The sequence below is a fragment of the Dryobates pubescens genome, chromosome 29 (assembly GCF_014839835.1).
Source record: "Dryobates pubescens isolate bDryPub1 chromosome 29, bDryPub1.pri, whole genome shotgun sequence".
NCBI lineage: Eukaryota > Metazoa > Chordata > Aves > Piciformes > Picidae > Dryobates > Dryobates pubescens.
The window spans coordinates 10,060,044-10,078,883 of NC_071640.1; the positions used below are offsets into that span (position 1 = coordinate 10,060,044).

At 46.6% G+C, this 18,840-nt stretch overlaps 1 protein-coding gene across 1 annotated transcript in view; it reads left to right on the forward strand.

Annotated features, from left to right (window-relative positions):
* Positions 1-13,978: 13,978 nt before the first annotated feature.
* The window catches only part of TNC (tenascin C), a 51,789-nt gene continuing 46,927 nt past the window's right edge, over positions 13,979-18,840 (forward strand). The window contains exons 1-2 of the mRNA XM_009907084.2: positions 13,979-14,568; positions 16,021-17,334. Coding sequence (XP_009905386.2) covers positions 14,106-14,568; positions 16,021-17,334 — 1,777 coding nt within the window. The 5' untranslated portion in view covers positions 13,979-14,105. The remainder of the gene's footprint in view (positions 14,569-16,020; positions 17,335-18,840) is intronic.

Below are 18,840 nucleotides of genomic sequence, written 5' to 3' on the forward strand. Positions count from 1 at the left end.
CCATGGCTTTTCCCCCTGTCCTGAGATGAAGGAGAGATGAGCGCTGTAGTTTCACTTCCCTGACACTTTTCAGGTAGCAATTGAAATCCAGGCTGCTGTGTGCTTTATTGGAAAGCAGAGGCTGAACTGAGCTGCTTATTCTGTCAAAAGGCCATTTTGTTCAAAACAAGCCATGGCAATAAAATTACTGCTTTCAAAGAAGATTTCCTCAGAAAGGTTTTTCAGGGTAGGATTGGCGGGGGGGGGGAAGCCAATTCCTGAAATGCTGCTGACTGCATTTCACTTTTCTTCTTGCTGAGTTCTCAGAATTGAATGAAAAATGGCATCATTCAGAGGAAAAAGTATGTGTTGAGAGAAACTTCCAACCAGTTGTACCTGTTACTTTGTCACCACTTGTTCACAGCCCTTTTATGGGGCTCTTTATATAGAGCCAACTTTTCTGTGCCTGGTTGGTTGCTCAGGCATCCAACGGAGAGGACAGGGAAATACTGGATGAAAAAATCCACACTGAGAGAAAATGCATTCTTGTTTTTATCCCCCTCTGTTGTAGGGGATAATTGATGTCACTGCCTAAAACTCTCACAGCTTGTTAGAATAACATTATTTTAGATTAGTTATTTGGTTCTGCTGACCCTGGGCTGCAAAAGATAAGAGGCTAACTAACAACTGCTTTGAAGTAATCAATACCCTTAATAGCCTTTTCTTTATCTTTTTCTCTAATCCAGTGATATGAGATTGAACACATCCAAGTGCCAGGTTCTGCACATTGGCCACAGCAACCCTAGGCAGTGCTACAGGCTGGGGTCAGAGTGGCTGAGAGCAGCCAGGCAGAGAGGGACCTGGGGGTACTGGTTGATGGTAGGCTGAACATGAGCCTGCAGATGTTGAGATGCTGGAAGGTGTCCAGAGAAGGGCAAGAAAGCTGGGAAGGGGTCTGGAGCACAGCTCTGTGTGGAGAGGCTGAGGGAGCTGGGGTTGCTTAGCCTGCAGAAGAGGAGGCTCAGGGGAGACCTTCTTGCTCTCTCCAACTACCTGAAAGGAAGTTGTAGAAAGGTAGGGGCTGGTCTCTTCTTCCAAGCAACCAGCACCAGAACAAGAGGACACAGTCTCAAGCTGCACCAGGGGAAGTTTAGGCTGGAGGTGAGGAGGAAATTCTACACAGAGAGAGTGGTTGCCCATTGGAATGGGCTGCCCATGGAAGTGGTGGAGTCACCATCATTAGAGGTGTTTAGGAGAAGACTGGATGGGGTGCTTGATTGCATGGTTTAGTTGATTAGGTGGTGTTGGATGATAGCTTGGACTCGATGATCTTGAAGGGCTCTTCCAACCTGGTTTATTCTATTTGCTAAGTTTCTAATTCTATTTTCTTTCTTTTCTCCTTTTTTTCATTTAGATAGCTGGGAGAAGAGAAGGGTTTTGGGGGGAACCCGAGGTGAAACCCCTTCAGGAGGGTCTTTCTGTGTTATGTTCTTTCCTGTGTATTTTTGTATATAGTGTAACTACTGTATATTTTGTATATATTCATTGCATTTCATTCTGCTTGTAAAACACAGCTTTACATTCGCTTCTCCAACTGAGTTAGCTGTGCTTTATGTGGTGGGAGGATTAAACCTTCACACTCCCACACAAGCACAGATATTTAACAGCAGATAGCTTACCACTTATAAACATTGATAAGCATTTGCAAGCTTTTATACATATAAACATATATAAGCATTTATAAGCTTTTATATAGAGGTAAGCTTATAAATGCTTACAAATGCATATATATGCATATATATGCATAATCTTATAAGATTATTTATATAACAGATATCTTATCATTTGTAAGCATCCTGCCAGGGAAATTAGTAATGATTTAGTTGCAACTTGCTCTTCCCCAGCTGTCAGAGCAGAGCTGCTGTTCATGCCACATGTTAAGGGGTACTCCAGAGCATTTTGCTGTCTACAACTACCTTAAGGGAGGTTGTAGACAGGAGGGGGTTGGTCTCTTCTCCCAGGCAAGCAGCACCAGAACAAGAGGACACAGTCTCAAAGTGCACCAGGGGAGGTTTAGGCTGGATGTTAGGAAGATATTCTTCATAGAGAGAGTGGTTGCCCATTGGAATGGGCTGCTTGGGGAGGTGGTGGAGTCACCATCATTGGAGGTGTTTAGGAGGAGACTTGATAGGGTGCTTGGTTGCATGGTTTAGTTGATTAGATGGTGTTGGATGATAGGTTGGACACGATGATCTCAAAGGTCTCTTCCAACCTGGTTAAATCTATTCTATTCTATTACAAACTTTGCCTGATCTGCAGGACAAAAAATTCTCTCATCCAAGGGACCCAGACCTGAGCAACCTGCTGTAGTGTGAGGTGTCCCTGCCCAGGGCAGGGGGTTGGAACTGGATGATCTTTGAGGTCCGTTCCAAGCCTGAGAGTTCTCTGTTTCTGTGATTCTAGTGCTATGGCACACCAGGAGGGGCATAGGATGGATTCTAGACAGTTTGTGCTGTTTGGATCGTGCACTGTGATCCTTCAAGGTGAAATCTGTCACATGGATGTGTGTAACTGCTATCTGCCATGGGGCTGGGCTCTGTAGAAAACTTGAAAATCGATTAAGACCTTTGTTCTGCCACCTGAGGACAATGACTCCCTTTCTTGTGCCCCTTTCCCATCTCAGTTCTCTCTCCTTTTCCTGTCGGATAAAACGGAAAGGGAAAAAAGCCCCACCAAAAGCCCCAATTTATTTGTTCACTTCTCAAGTCTGCTTGAAGCTGTTTTTTTTTTTTTTTAAGGACCCTGCTTTTGTGAATTTAATCAGATGCTTGATAACAGAAAGAGCGTTGCTAACTAACCCGGGGTACAAAGAAGCCCCTTCAGAGGAGCACATGACCTCATCGCCAGGATTACTCCATCACATGAATTCAGACTCCAGCGCACACCCAAAATAAACCTTGGGCTCCGTGTGCAGCACAGGGCTTTATTCACCTCTGTTCAGCGGGGCAAATGCTCTGCCAGTGCCTTTCTCAGTCGCTGGGATTAAACATGGATGGAAATTCAGGACACGAGGCAGATTTTCCTGGTCACGAATAGCCTGTCCCGCGCTCCAAAGCTGCTGGCTGGACCCTGCCGTTGGGCCAGTGCCTTCCTGGAACCAGTGAGTTCTGGCATGGGTTTGCAGTCGTGGAGCAAGTCTGGTTTTCACTCGCAGCTCCCATTGTCTGTCTTGGTTTTGTTGGGTGCTCAGAGCCTTGGCAGCCAGGAGCTCGCTCTGGGAATGTCTGGGGGGTCACACGCAGAGCTCCCAGAAGTAGCACTGTGCCAGAAGGTGCCACAAATCCTTCCCTAGTATGTAAGATGTGACACCACTGCATTGCCTTGATGCTCTCAGGGTCTCTAGCACCTAACATCCATATCTTTAAGACATCTTTTTGTTCTCTTTGGTAGACACTTCTCAGGAAGTATGTGGCTTTCAAACCAGGTGCTGTGAAACCTCAGTCTGGGTGTAAAGACGGAGCTTGTACTGCCCTGTGAGTGAGCAGTGGGACACGGAGAGCAATGCAGTCTCCCATCCTGGCATGCTTTTCCTGGAAAAGGCATAGCAGCCCCAGAGACCAGTCCAAGAACAGGCAGGGAAGGCTTCTGCAGTTATTGGAGTAAAATTAACAAAACTTGCAAGATCCTGCCAAGTCACAACCTGGAGGCATATTGGGTATAAGCCACATTCTCTGTAGTCAAGAGCCCATAAATGTGCTGTAAGGCAGCACATCTATAACTCAGGCTGAGATATAGCATTTATTTGTTTTTAGTTATGCACATTTAACAGTACATTACATGAGACATTAAACACCATGTTCTGAGCATGGTCTGATGAATTCTGCATTGCTCATCTAAGCCACTTGCCAATGGTCTTCATTCATTTTGAATCCAGAGAATTTTGTTCATTCTGGTGGTACCAAAAATGAGTTATTAAGAGGTTTGGACCCCTGTGTTCAGTAGGGGTCTCTTCCTGAGTCTGGTTGGCTGTGTATAACTATTACATAATGCCATGTTGGATGCTCTTCATACAAAATATAGCCAAGAGAAACTGGGATATTCTAGGATTCAGCAGATGCCATTTCCTTAGGGTCTGATCCTGTAAATTCTGCATCTGATGACAGATGTTGCCTACCCTTGCTCTTGAGGATTTCCAGTGGATATTCATGGTTATTTTGATTAACCATAGAATCATAGATTCATACAATGGTTTGGATTGGAAGGGACTTTAAAAGTCATCTAGTTCCAAACCCCTGCCATGGGCATGGACACCTTCCACTAGACCAGGTTGCTCAAGGCCCTGTGCAGTCTGGCCTTGAACACCTCGAGGGAGGGGACATCCCCAACCTCTCTGGCAACCTGTTCCAGTGTCTCACCACCCTCACTGTAAAGAATTTCCTCCTAATCTCCAGTCTAAATCTCTCCTCCTCAACCTTCAATCCATTCCCTTTCATCCTATCACATATGATGGAATTGTTTTGCTTGGAGAAGACCTGTAAGATTTTCAGGCATCAGAACAGGTTACTCAGAGAGATGGTGCAGCATTGTCCCTGGAGATGTTCAAGAAACATGTGGACATGGCACTTCAGGATATGGTTTAATGGCTATGGTGGTGATTTGATGATCTTAAAGGTCTCTTCCAATTGAAACTACTCTATGATTCTAAGATACTCAAGTCCAACCATTATCTGACTTGTGGGGAAGGTTCAAGCCATTATGAGAGCAGCACATTACAATACATGCTGTGCCTTTAGGTTTCTTTAAGGGACAGCAGGCTGCTCTTCTGCACAACAGCCCAAACATACAGCTTTGAAGTTATCTTCAGGAGGCAGCGTTCAGAGGTAGCAGTCCCTCACTGTGCTGCAGTCAGCAGAGCAGAAGGTCTGTGGGTTCTGCCACACTGTCTGCTGCCAGGCACTGCTGACTGTGCAGGGGCTGTCACTGCACCCCCCCAACATGCTTGAAATGGAAATCCCCTTAGGGGAACACAAAGCATTTCCATAAGACTAATCTTCTTTTAATAACATTAACCACAGGTTTGTTATTTAATTTCCTCCAAGGGGGGGCTGGCCTCTGGAACAGCTCCAAAGGAAGCCTTGAGTTGATTCTGTAAATAATTGTGTAGGCATGGCCTTAGCAGGAGTATCTCATACCCAACAGCCTGAAACAACAGGGCAGTTGTTTGAGCAGCTCTGCTCTAGTCAGACTATATCATTTCCAGAGCCATCCCATTTGCCCTTTTCACCATCAGTCTCATCTACTGTCTGTCTGTGGCCTCATTAGAAGCTGACTTTAATAAACACTTAAGAACTGTAGCCACGTGGCTAATTTTGTTGAACACACTTGGGGCTTTCTCTAACATAGGTGTTGTATAAAAGCATTCAAAGTCAACTTCTAGCATGCAGACCATAGGCAGAAAAAATGAAAGCAAGGAAAGTCTTTTCATAGGGGCCAAAAGGAAGAATCTTTCTACCACAGAACCACAGAGCTGCTGAGGTTGAAAGAGACCTTTGAGATCAAGTCCAACCACCCACCAAGAGCTTGCAGTCCCACCACTACTGCTGAGGCTCTGCCACTTAACCATGTCCCACAGCACCACATCCATGTGTCTTTCAAATACCTCCAGGGATGGTGACTCCACCACCTCCCTGGGCAGCCATTCCAAGTGTCCAACAACCCTTTCTGTGATTTTTTCCCCCCACTACTATCCAATCTGAACCTCTCTTGGCACAATCTGAGGCAGTTTCCTCTTGTTCTGTCATTTGTTGCGTGTGAGAAGAGACTAACCCCCATGTCACTCCAACCTCCTTTGAGGTAATTGTAGAGGGTGATGAGGTCTCTCCTCAGCCTCCTCTTCTGAAGACTAAACGATCCCAGATCCCTCAGCTGTTCCTCACAGGACCTTTGTTCAAAGCCCTTCACCAGCTTAGCTGACTATCTTTGGACATGCTCCAGCAACTCAATGCCCTTCTTGGAGTGAGGGACCCAAAAGTGAACACGGTCCTGGAGGTGTGGCCTCACCAGTGCGCAAGAGGACAATAATGTCCCTAAAGCTGCTGGCAAAAGGGGAGACACAACTCTGCTGGGACTCGTGTCCTCTACAGGAACAGTTGGAAACATAACTAACTAAATTACTTAATTCTTTTTATTTGCACTTAGTTTAGAGTGCAAATCTCCCAGAGACTTATTAGAAATCTGGATGATAATTGACTTGCTTAAATTTGTGCCAGAAATGAGGAATGATCTCAGATCTCACAGGTCCCAGCACACTGCGGTTTCCACGCGCCTGGCTCTCCTCTGAGCTCTTGCTTCTTTGCTCTTGATGGAACAGCAATAGCAGCAGTGGTATATTCAGCAGAATTTCTTTGCTTTTCTCATCATCAGCCAGGTAATTCCTAAGAAACATAAATCAAACATTCTTCAGGACTATGAAACTGGAAGGCACTTCTTGGTCGTTGAATTCAATATCCTGTTATTGCCGGCACCTCATCACGTAATCTGGTTTTCACTTCTCATTGCTGCATGTGTTCAGCACTCATTGTCTCCCAGCTGTATCTCTGCCAGCTGATTTAATTTTGCATTCAATTCATCAGATTTGTTCATTATATTAAATACTTTATTGATCAAAGGTGTTACTGATAGTGGAAGATAGACCTCCTCTGATCTCTGAACTTTTGTCCTGCTTTGACAGCCAGCCAAGCTCTTTGTTTGGCTTGGAGAGGTCTGTTCTCTCCCTGAGATCCTGAGCAAGGATAGACCAAGAGAGATTTTCCATGGCTAGGAGTACAAAACTTTTGAAACAAAGTGGTTTCTAATGGAATAATCATGCTAATTTAACTCAAAATAGTCACTGTGCGACAGAAGGTTTAGTCTCTCATGGGGCTCCTTTTATGCTTATCATTCAGAATTTACCATAGCTCTTTCACATTTTTATGGATGTTGGCTTCAGTGGGTTATTTTTCCTTCCCCTTTTGTGGCACTGTCATGCTGATGGCTTTGAAATATGAGCCATTGCTAAATTCTAATTCTAAATGGTACACAAAGCCCTTGATTAAGATTCCTTCCAAAACAGCCTCGGTAAAGTTGTTTCTCTATGTTGCTTTTCAGCCAAGGTAGAATGGGCAAAATGGATCCAAATGGCTTTACTTAAGGATGATCTACAGTAGCAACTGTGAACCAGAAGCTCTATGGTTCCCCCAAAGTAGAAATGTTATCTAGGAGCCAAAGATGAAAAATTAACTAGAGTGAAGAGTTCAGGCTCAGCTGAGTGGTGTTTACTGCAGGACTACAGGGGCTGAACAGAGCAAAAATATCTCTGTGGTTGGTTTAATTGCTGGTCTTTGGTACAGTCTGAGGCATAAATCTGATCACAGTGATGACCAGTATCTACTATTTTCTTCATGTCTGATAATCTCAGATCTGCTCTGTTAGTAATTCTGCAGGCATTGGCAAAGCCCTCAAAATAGACTCATAGATTCATAGAATGGTTTGGGTTGGAAGGGACCCTGAAGATCACAGAATTCCAACTCCCCTGCCATTGGCAGGGAAACCTTCCACTAGACCAGGTTGCTCAAGGCCTTGAACACCTCTACATGGACTCACACAACTCCTTGCCCCAGAAGAGACACAGACAGAAAGGTAAGCCTTTGAGTAGCAACCTTCTGCTTCCACTATAGGCAGGGAAGGGGAAATCTCCAGCGAAATGTGTCTTGAAGCAGTCAAACAGGCTCCTTGAACCTCTCAGACTAGCACAAAACATAATCCCCTACCACCTCCTCCTCTTCTGGGACCCAGTGACCCAACCTGCAGACACCAGCCCTGCTCCAGGCTGAGGAAAAGCAAGAGGAAGAAGTCCTGCTGCCAGCCCTCCTTCTGGAGCAGAGGCCACACTGTCTACCTCAGCTTCAGGAGGGACAGAGCAGATCACAAAATGCCAGGCAGGCTGACAAAGACTGACCTACACCAAATATCTCTTCTTACTATGTTGTACTGTTGGGACTGAGAATGGAAAGGAAATGCTTTGTGGTAGCTATGAATGTGTGGAAACAGCAGTAAAAGATGATGAAGTCAGAAGTCTTCATGTTTTGGCCTGACATGTCAAAATTTGCAGCCTCCCTGCCCCAGTTTCTTTGGGCACATTTCAGCCTTAATCCAGTTGTGTTTGAGAAGGTGCCTGGAGCCTCAAGAGTCACAGGCTTCTGGCAAAGCTCCATGAGCACTTTGTTGTGAACAGGTTGCACCTTTTGAAGCTCTGTCTTATGAAAATTCTCCCTGGCAGACAGCTGATTGTTCCTCTGCAATAGCACAGCTTGTGTGCTTTGTAGAGAATGCACCAGTTCCCTGTGTCTGCACCTAGGGAGTATCCCAGGTCAGATCAGAATAGAATAGAATTAACCAGGTTGGAAAAGACTTTCAAGATCATTGAGTCCACCCTATCAACCAACACCATCTAATCAACTAAACCATAGCACCAAGTGCCTCATGCAGTCTCTTCTTAAGCACTTCCAGTGATGGTGACTCCACCACCTCCCTGGGCAGCACATTCCAATGGCTAATCACTCTCTCGGTGAAGATTTTCTTCCTAATATCCAGCCTAAACCTCCCCTGGCACAGCTTGAGACTGTGTCCTCTTGTTCTGGTGCTGGGTGCCTGGGAGAAGAGACCAACCCCCACCTGGCTACAACCTCCCTTCAGGGAGTTGCCGAGAGCAAGAAGGTCTCCCCTGAGCCTTCTCTTCTCCAGGCTAAGCAACCCCAGCTCCCTCAGCCTCTCCTCCCAGGGCTGTGCTCCAGACCCCTCCCCAGCTTTATTGCCCTTCTCTGGACACCTTCCAGCATCCCAACATCTTTCCTAACCTGAGGGGCCCAGAACTGGACACAGGACTCAAACTGTGGCCTAACCAGTGCCTTCCTAAGGTGGCTTTCTTGTCTGTATGGCAATGGATGGAGAGAAGAGGACCATGATATCATGGTGCCAGTGCCTGCACATGTGCACTGCTGGGTACCCCAGTCTTGAGGGAGCAGATGGGCAGATCAGGCCTTGGAGGAAATTCTTGAAACACGAAGTTTGTTAACAGATCACAGGAAACTATTTTGGGGTTAGCAATGAACAACCCTCAAAATGCACCATCTTGTGTTTTCTGGAGAGGGCTGTGGCTCTTCTCCAACTGAGCCTTCCTTTCTGTCAGGATCCAGCCCATTGCTACTTTTAGGCAGATTTTAACAAGATGTGCTTGAATCCAATGTATGCTGACAATATTTAATTCCCTCCTGCTGTCATGGGGGAAATAGCTGTTTAGAGAGGAATTGTTTCTTTTTTTTCCCCTCTCTTTTTTTTTTTTTTTCTCCTGCCTTTTTCAAGTCTAATTTCCAAGTCATGACATGTAGAGTGTGTCTGAGCAGTTCTAATCAGCCTTCTGCCTGCTTTAAGGACAGCTGAGATACTTTTTAACACCTCCACTTCTTCATTGCCGCAATCTGTTTTGATTAAAATCACACAGGGTTCTCATTTGCATATTTATCACTCTTCATCCCTCCACAAATCCTCTCACAACTCTGCCACTCCTGAATTTGAAAGAGAGCCTGAGTGGGTACACTAGAACTTGATGCAAAACGTTAATTTAGTTTCTCACACCTGCTGGTTTCCAGCCAACATGGCTTTGGGGAAAGAAAATATTCATACATTACCTTGGCATATTATTCCCGGGGAACCCTGGTTCCCAGGGTTTTTTTCGAGATTGATTGAACATTTCCTATTAAGAAACAAATTTCTAATTAAATGGAAAGGTCCTGAAAATGTTCTGATGCCAGGAGGGGGCCTGGGAGGGGGAGGATGTCTCAACGAAAAAAATAACCCTGACATTTTTTTTTTCAGCCTTTGACAGCCACACTCTGTTGTGCTTTCAGATCCTCAGATGAAAGGGCTGCAGTAGAAATGAAAATCATTCCTTTCCTTTGTGCTGTTGACAGTCCCTCTTAGGGCCACCACGTATTATTAAGAGCATTAGCTCTGTGTTACTAAGTCCTAGCTAGTCACTGGGTCTTTAAGGAGTGGTTTTTCTAGCAGTGTTCTCTTTTTCTCTCTTTGGATAACAATTCCTTTGTACAGTTAGTCTTTGAGCCAGCCAGCCAAGAAGGCCACCAGTATCCTGACTTGACCTGGATAACGTGGCCAGAAGGAGTAGGGAAGGGATTGTGCCCCTGCACTGCGCACCCCTCAAGTACTGTGTCCAGTTTTGGGTGCTGCAGCGTAAGAGACGCATTGAAGTGCTGGAGTGTGTCCAGAGAAGAGCAGCAAAACTGGTGAAGGCATCTGGAGAACAGGGCTGTTGAGGAGTGACTGAGGGAACTGAGGTTGTTTAGTCTGGAGAAGAGAAGGCTCAAGGGAGACCTCATTGCTCTCTATGACTCCCTGAAAGGAGGTTGGAGTGAGGTGGGGGTTGGTCCCTTCTCTCAAGAAGCTAGCAATAGAACAAGAAGAAAGGGCCTTGGGTGGCACCAGGGGAGGTTTAGGTTGAATATTAGGATAAATTTCTTTACTGAAAGAGTGGTCAAGCATTGGAACAGGCTGTCCAGGAGTGTGGTGCAGTCACCATCCCTGGAGGTGTTAAAAAAACAGAGAGAAGTGGCACTTCTGGTTTAGTGGGCATGATGGTGTTGGGTTGACAGCTGGACTTGATCTTAGAGGTCTTTCCTGGAATGTGTCCAGAGAAGGGCATCAAAGTTGGTGAGGGGTCTGGAGCACAGCCCTGTGAGGAGAGGCTGAGGGAGCTGGGGTTGCTTAGCCTGGAGAAGAGGAGGCTGAGGGGAGACCTTCTTGCTCTCTACAATTACATGAAGGGTGGTTATAGACTGGTGGGGGCTGATCTCTTCTCTCAGGCAACCAGCACCAGAACAAGAAGACACAGTCTCAAGCTGCACCAGGGGAGGTTTAGACTGGATGTTAGGAAGAAATTCCTCATAGAGAGAGTGATTGTCCATTGGAATGGTCTGCCCAGCAGGTGGTGGAGTTGCCATCGTTGGAGGTGTCTAGGAGGAGACTTGATAGGTTGCTTGGTTGATTAGATGGTGTTGGATGATGGGCTGGGCTCGATGATCTTAAAGGTCTCTTCCAACCTGTTTTATTCTATTCTATTCTATTCTATTCTATTCTATTCTATTCTATTCTGCTCTGTTCTGTTCTGTTCTATTCTTTTCCAACTCCTATTATTCTATACAAGATAAGGAAAATTTCTTTACAAGATAAGGAAAATTTCTTTTCCTGAATCTCATTCTGGCACTATAGAGATACCATGATTAGCTCTCAATTCATAATCTCTGGCTTTATTTTAATAGGCCAAAGAAGCCTGTGGGTTCCATTTCTCTGTAGAACAGCTTGCTCCTGGGTGGTCCATCGTGGTCTGAACTGCTGTTTAGATATGTTTGAAGAATGGGAGTTGGAGAGAAGGATGTCATCTTTGTTCTTCCAGCCAAAAATATGTCTGATGTATAAATAATTGCATGAAGGTGTCTAGTTTTGTAGATCACAGATCTAAGGGTGCATCTCAACTAATCATGCTGGGTCCTTGACAGATCAGATGAGAAACACCTGATCTGAGTTAGCTCAGATAGCACACTAGGTGTTCAAAACACAGAGGTCACAGAGCAGACACTGAGGAATGCTTCTACAGCACTACACTTCTCCATAAACTTCAAAAGGATGTCAGCCGAGATGCATTAAGCCTTCCAGTGTCATCTGTAGGCTGAGAGGTTTGGCTGACTCTAATGCAACGAGTATCCAGTACAACTAATGGTGTTCATGTGGCTTTCATCACCAGTGAGGGTGACAGTGACTCTTGTCAGAAACAGGTTTCTCATTTTCCAGGCATATTAAAGAAACATCACAGTTTGCCCCACCATAAAAGGCTCTGCAAGCTCACGTCAGCAGAAAGCTACAGGCAGTGTTCTGGCTTTGGGCAAGGCCCATAATTTTCTAGGTCAGGATTTACAAAAGCCATAAGGAAATTGATGCTCAACTTTCACTAAAATTCAGTGATAATTAGATGCAGAGCTGCTTCCACTTTGTTCCTTTTCCCATCAGTGATGCATCTGTCAAGCAGCCTGTCCCTTAGATAACTACTTGAGGATTAGGTACCAGCTGTATGACCTTGTCTCAGGGCAAAAAGCATGGAGCACAGGGAATATCATTGCATGGAAAGTGATTTGCAGACTGCCAAGTGGGAATGCATGAATAAAATCCTGAGCATGTTTCATGAACTGGCAACCCAATTTAGGGATTGGCCTGAGTCACAAAGGAGACCTGGACCATGCCAGTCTCTGTTATTCTTCATTAGCTACCTTCTGATGTCTTCTGGTGCAGAGAGGGGTTGCAAACATGTTTGAACAAATGGAGTAAGCATCAGAAATGGCTTAAAGCTGAATGCTTCTCCTTGACAAGGAAAAAGCCTCCACTGCTGCTTGTTTGCTTCTGATTTATTCCCCAGTAAAGAGGGGGGAAGTTCACTCTTTGTGAGCTCAACTTCAGCAAAATGCCTGATGCATTATTGTCATTCTTTCAGAAAAGCAACTGGGATGGCAGGGGGAAAAGTGATTTCTGCACTTTGGGGGAAGCACAGGGGTGGAAGAAGCTAGTCTCTCATCTGACAAATGCCATAAAAACAAGGGTGTTTAGAGAACAAATTGCTCCTTCCTCCATTTCTGGCATTTCACTAGCTTACAACCAGTGAAAGTGCAGTCACTGAGCCAACCACTTAACCAAGCTTCTCAGGGAATAGAAAGGAAAACAAATTCTGAGATGACATTAGATGTGCTTGTTTAGTCACTCCATTAGCTGCTTTTACTTCTCACTCTACATGCTGAAGGGTTGATTCTGCATGGGAGTTAATAGATGTCTTTCAGTTCTCTTGGCCCATATAATTTGAAGGGAACAGGTACAGACTGAGGAGGAAGAAATACTGAAGCCAATTGAAAAGAATAAGTTTCAGGCAGAGCTTGTACAGCCCATCCAGGTGCATGTAGCCATAGGCAAGCTATTGCTTTATAGCTGATGGAAGATCAGACAGTGGATCATGTGGTTGCTAAAAAGACATTTTTATACCTGTATTGATGTAAAACCTTCTCACTTTCTTGAAGGACTCAGATGGTCTAAGGATTTCTTTTCCTTCTCTTCCTCTCCCTTTTTCTTGTGTGCACACACATGAATTTCTGTCACTGTTTTTCACAGTGTCTCCCTTTTGGAGTCACCTCTTTGTTGTGTCTCACTATTTCTACACTAAAATATGGCTAGCTATGATCCAAGCATTGAGGCTGGAGCCTCCAGCTTACAGTGCTCTCCAGGGAGCTCCATTCATCTTCATGCTGTAGACAAATCATTGGTATAGTAAAACTTAACTGTTGGGCTACAAACCCCCAGAGTTCAGATTCCCAAGAAACTGGAGTAATTTAAAGCATCTGGGAAAGGGCTGCAATGAACTTAGTGGTGTTGGTATACCTTTGGCTAACATCTCAGATTTCTTACATGATCCAGCCTTCAAGCAGTGGCCTAATGAGAGAAGGGCACACAGATTTTTAGCATTAGGTGAATCACAACAGATCTTTTATTTATTTGCTTACTTCTGCCTGAAAATAGTGTTTCCAGCTGAGATGAGACTCAGCAAGCTTCTTTGCCGTGGTCCTCTGCTTCAGGCAGTAACCTTCCATACTGCACTGTACTTGCTCTTAATTGGAAGTAATAGCAGCTTCCTTCAGGGTTTGTCTTTGATCACAGGCACACTGAGGTTCTTGCACTGCTATTATATATAAGAGCAAGCTCAGCAGCCTGGGTGCAGTGAGTTCCCACGCTGAGCTGCACCCCAGCCATCTTCTCTAAGGATGTCAGCATGTCCTCAGTGTGACAGACCCTCTGTTGTGTGGTGTAGCTTTGGTTCATCCCTTACAGTGCTCCTTCTTCTTCTAGGGAACAAGTGTGCAGGAAAGGAAAGGAAAGGATATTCAACTTGGTTTGAACTGGCTCTCCAATTTCTGCTCCAGACTACAAAGGCCAAACATATCTAAGGCTGCATCAGCTTTGAAAAGGAACTGAATTCCACCATGGGACTCCCCACCCAGGTTTTGGCCTGTGCAATCTTAGCTTTGCTGCACCAGCATGTCAGCGGGGGACTCATCAAGCGAATTATCCGGCAGAAGCGGGAGACCGGGCTAAACGTGACCTTGCCAGAGGACAATCAGCCTGTGGTTTTTAACCACGTCTACAACATTAAGTTGCCCGTTGGCTCCCTGTGCTCTGTGGACCTGGACTCAGCAAGTGGTGACTCAGACCTGAAGGCAGAAATTGAGCCTGTCAAGAATTACGAGGAGCACACGGTGAACGAAGGGAACCAGATCGTCTTCACACACCGAATTAACATTCCCCGCCGAGCCTGTGGCTGTGCAGCTGCCCCAGACATTAAGGATCTGCTGAGCAGACTGGAGGAACTGGAGGGGCTGGTATCCTCCCTAAGGGAGCAGTGTGCCAGCGGGGCTGGATGCTGTCCTAATTCCCAGGCAGTGGAAGGTAAGACAGACTGGGGAGCCGCTCTCGGGGAAATCCTTATGCTGGCTCCAGACCTTGTTTAGAATAGATACTCCTTGTTTAGAATAGATACTCCTTGCTTAGAATAGATACTCCTTGTTTAGAATAGATACTCCTTGCTTAGAATAGATACTCAAATCTGCTTCAAGAACCAGCAAAAGTCAACTTGTTAAATTTGAAACACAATCAAAGCTGGGACAGTACTTGGCCAGCTTGCAAGGAACATTCATTCACAGGTTTGAGGCTTTATGAATCTGTGGGTCAGGAGTCTGCCTGAGAAGCTTTGTAGCTGTGGCATTCAGCATGTATGGCACTTGGGCATGGTGACAATCTGTTGGAGTTAAGATTAAAGCTCACACAGTCCAAGCTCTTGGCTCTGCATTTTGTCCCTTTGAGTGCGCTGCCAAAGTAACCGTTTTCATTTCCAAGTTTTCTTTAATGGAGACCAATAAAAATACAGCAGGACATAAGGCAATAGACAAGCACAAATAGTTAGAGAAGGGGGAAAAAAGGGATCCCCCTTGGCTGTTTGTTAAACTGAGGTGAGAGATTGGTCACACAAGAGAGAAAACACAGGTTTGCTCAGCAGTGATCTGTGGCTCTGGTCTCACAGCGGATGTTAGAACATGCTGCCTGTCTTTTTGTGTTCTGGAGAGAACTGGTGAATAATGCCTCATGGTGAATAATGCCTAATGAAGCAGTCAGGAAAGTTGCTCTGTCAGTAGAAGAGGCATTTGGAGGAGGACAGAGGCATCCAGCATGCTCATTGACCAAGTAGTTGGCATGGGCTCTTCACTGGTGCTAGTTGAATTAAAACATTCCTGGTATATTAAATCTCTCTGGAGAAAGGAGGAGATAGTTTCATCTAAAAGCCTTGGTGATTCTGGAAATTTTGTGCTGTAGGGAGATAAGGAATCATAGAAGCACAAATGGTAGTGGCTGGAAGGGTCCTCTAGAGATCACCGAGTCCAACCCCCCTGCCAAAGCAGGAGCACCCAGGGCAGGTCACACAGGAACACATTCATGCTGGTTTTGAAAGTCTTCAGAGAAGGAGACTCCACAAAAGGGACAGCCTGCTCCAGGGCTCCATCACCCTCAAGTAAAGAATTTTCTCCTCCTGTTGAGGTGGAACCTCCTATGTTCCACCTCTTCCCAGTTGTTCCTTGTCCTATAACTGGACACCACTGAAAAGAGCCTAGCACCCTCATCTTGACACTCACCCGTCAGGTATTTATTGATACTGATATGATCTCCTCTCAGCCTTCACTTCTTAAGACTAAACAGACCCAAGTCTCTCAGTCTTTCTTCATAGGAGAGATGTTCAAGGCCCCCAGTCATCCTTGTAGCCCTCCAGTAGATCTTTTTCTGTGCAACACTGGCTTAAAGCATGGTAGAGCCAAGGGGATTAATGGGGTCTGTGGCTTGTTGGTGCAGGTCGCCTGGACACAACACCCTACTGCAGCGGTCACGGCAACTACAGCTTTGAGATCTGCGGCTGCGTCTGTGAGCCAGGCTGGAAGGGCCCCAACTGCTCTGAACCAGACTGTCCCCACAGCTGCTTCAACAGGGGCCTCTGCCTCCAGGGTAAGTGTGTCTGCCACGAAGGCTTCACCGGCGAGGACTGCAGCCAGGCCGCCTGCCCGTCCGACTGCAACGACCAAGGCAAGTGCGTGGAGGGCGTGTGCCTGTGCTTCGAGGGCTACACGGGCACGGACTGCAGCCAGGAGCTCTGTGCCCAGGGCTGTAGCGTGCACGGGCGCTGTGTCAACGGGCGGTGTCTGTGCCACGAAGGCTTCACCGGCGAGGACTGCAGCGAGCCCCTCTGTCCTAGTAACTGCCATGGCCGTGGGCGCTGTGTGGACAGTGAGTGTGTGTGCGACGAGGGCTACACCGGCGAGGACTGCGGGGAGCTCATCTGCCCCAATGACTGCTTCGACCGCGGGCGCTGCCTCAACGGGACCTGCTTCTGTGAGGAAGGCTTCACCGGGGAGGACTGCGGGGAGCTGACCTGCCCCAACAACTGCAACGGCAATGGGCGCTGCGAGAACGGCCTCTGCGTCTGCCACGAAGGCTTTCTGGGGGACGACTGCAGCGAGAGGAGGTGCCCCAATGACTGCCACAGCCGTGGGCGCTGCCTCAATGGGCAGTGCATCTGCCACGAGGGCTACCTAGGCGAGGATTGCGGGGAGCTGCGGTGCCCCAATGACTGTCACAACCGCGGGCGCTGCGTCAACGGGCAGTGCGTGTGCCACGAGGGATTCATTGGTGAGGACTGCGGGGAGCTGCGGTGCCCCAACGACTGCAGCAACCGTGGGCGCTGCGTCAACGGGCAGTGCGTGTGCCACGAGGGGTACACAGGGCATGACTGCGGGGAGCTGCGGTGCCCCAACGACTGCAACAACCGTGGGCTCTGTGTCAATGGGCAGTGTGTGTGCGATGAGGGGTACACAGGAGAGGACTGTGGGGAGCTGCGCTGCCCCGAAGACTGCCACAACCGTGGGCGCTGCGTGGAGGGACGCTGCGAGTGTGACAATGGCTTCACGGGCGAGGACTGTGGTGAGCTGTCCTGCCCCAACGACTGCCACCAGCGCGGGCGCTGTGTCGATGGGCGCTGTGTGTGCCACGAGGGCTTCATGGGCGAGGACTGCCGGGATCGGTCCTGCCCCAACAACTGCAACAATGCAGGCCGCTGCATCGACGGGCGGTGCATCTGTGAGGAGGGTTACATGGGAGAGGACTGCTCCGACGGTAAGTTGTGATGTGCCTTTTGAATCAATTCCCTGGGTAAATCCCCTCTGTCTATCCATGAGCCTCAGAGCCTCTGTGCACCTTTCCCATCTAGCTGGGCCTTGTCACCTCTCGTCTTTACCATGGTCACAAGAGCTCAGCTTGAGAAGTAAAATCACCAGTAGCAAGCCTTGGCCTCAATTTTCAGACCTGTATTATGTAGTGGTTGCTGATGACTTTGGTAGCCAGCAAGCCAGCAGGCTGATGATAGTGATGCAGCCCATTTGTTTTCTTCAGGTTTGCTCACACCCCAATGTCACTGGACCCAGCACTGGCTGGGATTAGTGACAAAGACCTTTCAGTTTCTCATAGTGCCTCTTGATGCTAAAAAAAAAAAGGCATCTGAAAGAAACTGTTCTAGATATGGAGAAGAGGGAGATGTCTTCAGAGTCCTTGTACTAAATATTCAGCAGGATTAGTCAAAAGAATATGAACTAAGTTTTCCCTAAAGAATAAGGCTTTGCAGGAATGATGTGAGTAATGAATGTGAGTGAATAAAGAGCCTGGCTATCTATCATTGCTTACAGCCAGGTTCGGGGTCCCTCTCTCCTACTGGATGGGTAAGAAAGGGGGTTGCATTTACAAAGATACCACTACTGTAGGAGCTGAAAAAGAAACACACAGCACTGACAATGTACACTGCCAGACCCCAAGGACTTTGCTTTCAAAGTAGATCATAGAACCATACCATTTTGGTTGGAAAAGACCTTCAAGATCATTGAGTCCAGCCATTGTTTAAGTCTGGTGCTAAACCATGTCCCTCAGCACCACAGCTCTGCCTCTTTTCAACTCCTTCAGGGATGGGGATTCAACCAGCTCTCTGGGGAACCTCTTCCAGCATTTGAGAACCTTTTCAGTGAAGAGGTTTCTCCTAATATCCAAGCTAAATATCCTTGGTGCCACTTGAGGCTATTTCATCTCATCCTACTAGGGAGAACAGACTGATCAAATCTCTCAGATCTCTGAGCTGGTTACCTGAAGGAGGCAGAGGGTGTAGTGGAGGCAAGGCACACACAGAAAAGAATGTTGTCCCATCTGAGTGATCTGTATGAGACAACCAATGATGGAGTTGCCAGATGTTGCAAATACTGCAGTGCAAGCTTTCAGGATTACTGCAGTGGCCCTGGCTATCTCTCAATTGGCCAGATAGATTTTTCTAACTAAAGTAAAACCTGATTTAAAATATACATATATACATATATATATATATATACACACACACACACACCCACATATAAAGTGAATATATATGTGTGTGTGTATGTTAGATCTGTTGAAAGCTTAGAGTAACACCATGGGATCAGCTGGAGTGGAAAGTTAACTACAAAGCCACATGCTTAGTTTCCCAGTACCACTGACTCTGTGGAAGTTGATAGAAAATGTTGGCAGCTAGGTAAAGACAGGCATTGCAAATGGGGGCAGTTTCCTTTTGTAGATCCCAGGAGACAAATTTCAGAACTGAGACCT